General features: G+C 47.3%; 1 protein-coding gene across 1 annotated transcript; it reads right to left on the reverse strand.

Annotated features, from left to right (window-relative positions):
• Nucleotides 1-394: 394 nt before the first annotated feature.
• Nucleotides 395-2,752, reverse strand: LOC123116292 (serine carboxypeptidase 1-like). The gene is made up of 8 exons (XM_044537272.1): nucleotides 2,368-2,752; nucleotides 2,183-2,290; nucleotides 1,585-1,858; nucleotides 1,249-1,507; nucleotides 1,041-1,147; nucleotides 866-952; nucleotides 636-741; nucleotides 395-550 (listed from the first exon to the last, which is right to left on the reverse strand). Exons 1-8 carry the CDS (start codon nucleotides 2,750-2,752, stop codon nucleotides 395-397), a joined length of 1,482 nt encoding a protein of 493 aa, XP_044393207.1.
• Between the last annotated feature and the right edge of the window lie 917 nt (nucleotides 2,753-3,669).

Below are 3,669 nucleotides of genomic sequence, written 5' to 3' on the forward strand. Positions count from 1 at the left end.
GGTATGCCCATCCAAGACTGCATAAGCCGTCTTCTGAACATACTCCATTTTGTTTATTATAATTAGTAGAGATTTGTTTTTCCTTATAGAATAAAATCTCTGCGGGCTCTTCACAGAGTCATAAATTTACAAGGTACACCAGTTTTTGTCTATTAGAAATACGAGAAGTGCAATTGTAACCACTGAGCCATAGCCGTTTTCATTATTTGAAGTTACTTCATAAATCATCCAAAAAGAAATCCATGTCCACTCAAAAGGGACATGGACCTTTTTCAACTCTAACCAGATACAAGTACATATTATACCAAAATGAAGCAAATAAACCGCCCATAGCAAGTGATAACTCCATTGTCATGCGTAGCAAACTACAGTAGCAATTGTCTTGGCATATGACTCACTGCTCTTGTATGTAAGGTGGGAGCATCCCTTTCAGGAAGGAGCTCAACATCACCAATGCCCTCTCTGGCTGGAAGGATGGAACCAAATGGCCAGCTCCCCTCACAGATAGGAACGTGAATCCTCCGGCGTACTGCTGGACATAGCCTCCCACCTGCGAGTGCAACCAGCGAAGCCATCAGTTTCAGGGTGATCAGCCATTCAGATGAATAATGTTTTCGATGATGGGATTAATTTACCTCTTCCTTTGCTGTCCATGGACGCCATGGAGTGGTCACAGGCAGGCCAAGGTCTTGGATGGAGTACCTCGTCGCCGGTAGCGAGCACACCGAATCAAAATCGCCGCTGTAGAATGTAGGGAAGTTCATTGGGTGGTGAATTTTGAAAGGTGTATAGATGAATAACGCAAAAGGTAAAATGTACTTTTACAGTGTCTGACGATATATGGTGGTCGTGATATATATGTTACCTGAATATCCAAACCGGAAGCCTGCTTCCGATCAACCATTTCAGGGTCGGCAGCATGGACATTGGCGCATCTTTCCAGTGCAGGTTTCTGCATGTACGTACAGATCACATGAGTCCCGCACGTGTTGGGTGAAAATGGTAAATGTACATATTAGCTGCAAGTTCGAGGATCTCACTTGCAGGGTGACCACTTCGTCGTTCTAGCGTGGAAAGCGCTCTGCACCGCCTGATCATTGAGATAGGCCCAGGTAGGATACACACTGCACGGATCATACCCAGGCAGCTGCATGTTCGTTTTACTTTTAGCTAACAATTCAGAACATGATCACTATAGTTTCACTTTTGACTGGACACGTAATAATTAATTAAGAAGTATTGCCTTACGTAGCCACTGGGGTAACGTGCTCCGTTGGGGGCGTGGATGCAAACCGGAGCGTAGATGTCGTAGTAGTCGATCTGGCCGCCGTCGAACGCGTCCCAGGCGCCGCTGCACGCCGTGCCGGCGACATTCCCGTCCCAGTTGCCGAAGTCGCAGTTCTTAGTGACATTGGCGTACACCTCGTCGGATATCACGGCATGGGTCCAGAAGAAGTCGATGGCCCCCTGGATGTTCCTCTTCTCGTCCAGATACGGGTTTCCAACCTTGAAGAGAAAAAAAGAAGACCGTCGTACGTTGTTGAGAAGAAATTAGTCTTGTGTTGTCGAAAACGAAGATAAAAAAGAAAACCCTGAAGGTTGACTATGGTTCTGTTGTTGTACGTGTTATGGAACAGGATGGTGGCGGCGAGCTCTGGCACGTAGTGGCCGGCGAAGCTCTCGCCGGAGATGTAGAAGGCGCGCCCCTTGTACTCCGGGAACCTCTCCAGCCATTTCACCAGGAAGACGTACGCGTCGTCGGCGGTTCTCTCGTCGCCACTCAGGTCATAGTCCGAAGACGTGTTCGAGTAGGAGAACCCGACGCCGGCGGGCGACTCCAGGAAGATGACGTTGGCCACTGCCATTATTTTTCACAAGCAAATTGAGTTCAGGGTCTGTATTGATTTTCACTTTCAGCAAGATTTCGATGAATTTCATTAATTTCAATGGGCATTGAAATATTTACCTTTCGGCCGAAATATTTGAGCAATTTTAGTACGTAGTACATAGGAATTCAAATATTTATTATAATATTTTTCAAATATTTCAAATGTTTGGTCAAATTCAAATGAATATTTCGGACTTTTGGCTGAAATGCAAACCGAATTCACTGAATTTCGGTGATGCTTAAATTTTTCTGAAACTGAGCCCAAAGGCAAAAGAGGAAGCCATGGGTACGTACCGTTGTTCCACGCGTTCATGTTTCTGGTGAGCGTTTTGTTGTCTTCAGCTACGCGGAAGGGGCCGAGCTCCTGCATAGCTCCAAAGCCAAGCGAAGAGCATCCTGGACCTGTGGATGCGTATATCTAGCGTGATCAGCCGACAGTATATACTAGTAGTAAGTATATGTTCAATGATCATTCTAACCTCCGTTGAGCCACAGGAGGAGCGGCTTCTCTGAAGCACCGGAAGGCGACTCGGCGAGGTAGTAGAAGAGTGCGCGGCCGTTCGCCTCGTCGACGGTCACGTACCCACCGTACTGGTCGAAGTCGACGCCCTCCGGCTGCCCGGGCAGTGCCGTGATCTTGTCGGCGGCCTTCATGGAGCTCTGGTCAGAGACAGAGCTCTCTGCGCTCAGGCTGCCGGCAACCCTGTCGGCTATGTTACGCACCCTAAACGTGTCGGTGCTGCTAACACTGCCTCTTCTGGACGAGATGAACTCTCTCGGCCGAGCCTCCTGCGAGGCACTGGCGTGCAGTGGCAGTGCCGCAGCAGAGACGAGGAGCAAGAAGTACAATGAGAGGCTCTTCATCTCTGATGAGAATGATGAGATGGTCGTCTCTGAGATGAGAAATGCCACTCGGCATGCATGGTTTATATAGGCGTCGTAGCGGGTAGGCGAAAGAGGGCAGTTTCGTTTGCATTGCACCAAGGAGCTTTGGATTGATCCCTGTGTTGTTTCGGGTAAGAACAGTGCAACAAGGCTTGCAGGATTTGCAACAAGGAGGTTTGGATTCATCCTTATGTTCTTGTTGATTTCCGCTCAGACGACAATGCAAGGAGGGTCGTCGTTGCTTCTTTGCGCCGATGATTTGATTCGTCAAAACGGCCATGATTGGTTGAGTTGACATGCGGCCAAGGTACCGAGGGCGACTTAAGCCGTTGGTTATCCTTGCAACTAGTGCGGTGTGTGGGGTTTCAGCAGGTTCTTTACCGCACCGGCCTTGTTTAGAACGATGATTTGGAAGTTAATCAATGGCGATCCTTGCGTGTACTATGTGTGCCCAGGTTTATGTGCTTTGGTGACATGTAAAGGTAGCCAGGAAATTTCCATTGCGAAGTGTGCGAGCGCCAAGTGGAAGTTGGTCATGCAGGATACATTCAGAATTTCATGAAGTTTGATCAACTAACAGGTGTCCCTAAAGAAAAACAAAAACTAGCAGGTGCTTCATGCAATTGCACCGAAAATGCCTTTAATCGTCTTTCATATCCAATACTGCTATTCTACGTCAATTGTTTTTTTTTTTGAGGGAAAAACTTTCGATATATTCATCAAACATCATGGCGGTATAAAGAACAGAAGCAATAAAAATTACATCTATATTCGTAGACCACCTAGCGACGACTACAAGCACTAGAATGAGCCAAAGGCACGGCACCATCATTGCCCCTCCTTCATCGGAGAAGGACAAATCTTGTTGTAGTACACAATTGGAAGGATCTAACCTG

This window comes from Triticum aestivum, chromosome 5B, assembly GCF_018294505.1.
Source record: "Triticum aestivum cultivar Chinese Spring chromosome 5B, IWGSC CS RefSeq v2.1, whole genome shotgun sequence".
NCBI lineage: Eukaryota > Viridiplantae > Streptophyta > Magnoliopsida > Poales > Poaceae > Triticum > Triticum aestivum.

What these genes read in the sequence shown, in the direction of transcription:
- LOC123116292 (XM_044537272.1), bottom strand. Translation starts at nt 2,752, where the DNA reads ATGAAGAGCCTCTCATTGTACTTCTTGCTCCTCGTCTCTGCTGCGGCA. An exon ending in CCTCCTGTGGCTCAACGGAG is followed by an intron (nt 2,291 to 2,367) that starts GTTAGAATGATC and finishes ACGCATCCACAG; the next exon opens with GTCCAGGATGCTCTTCGCTT. An exon ending in CATGAACGCGTGGAACAACG is followed by an intron (nt 1,859 to 2,182) that starts GTACGTACCCAT and finishes AAATAATGGCAG; the next exon opens with TGGCCAACGTCATCTTCCTG.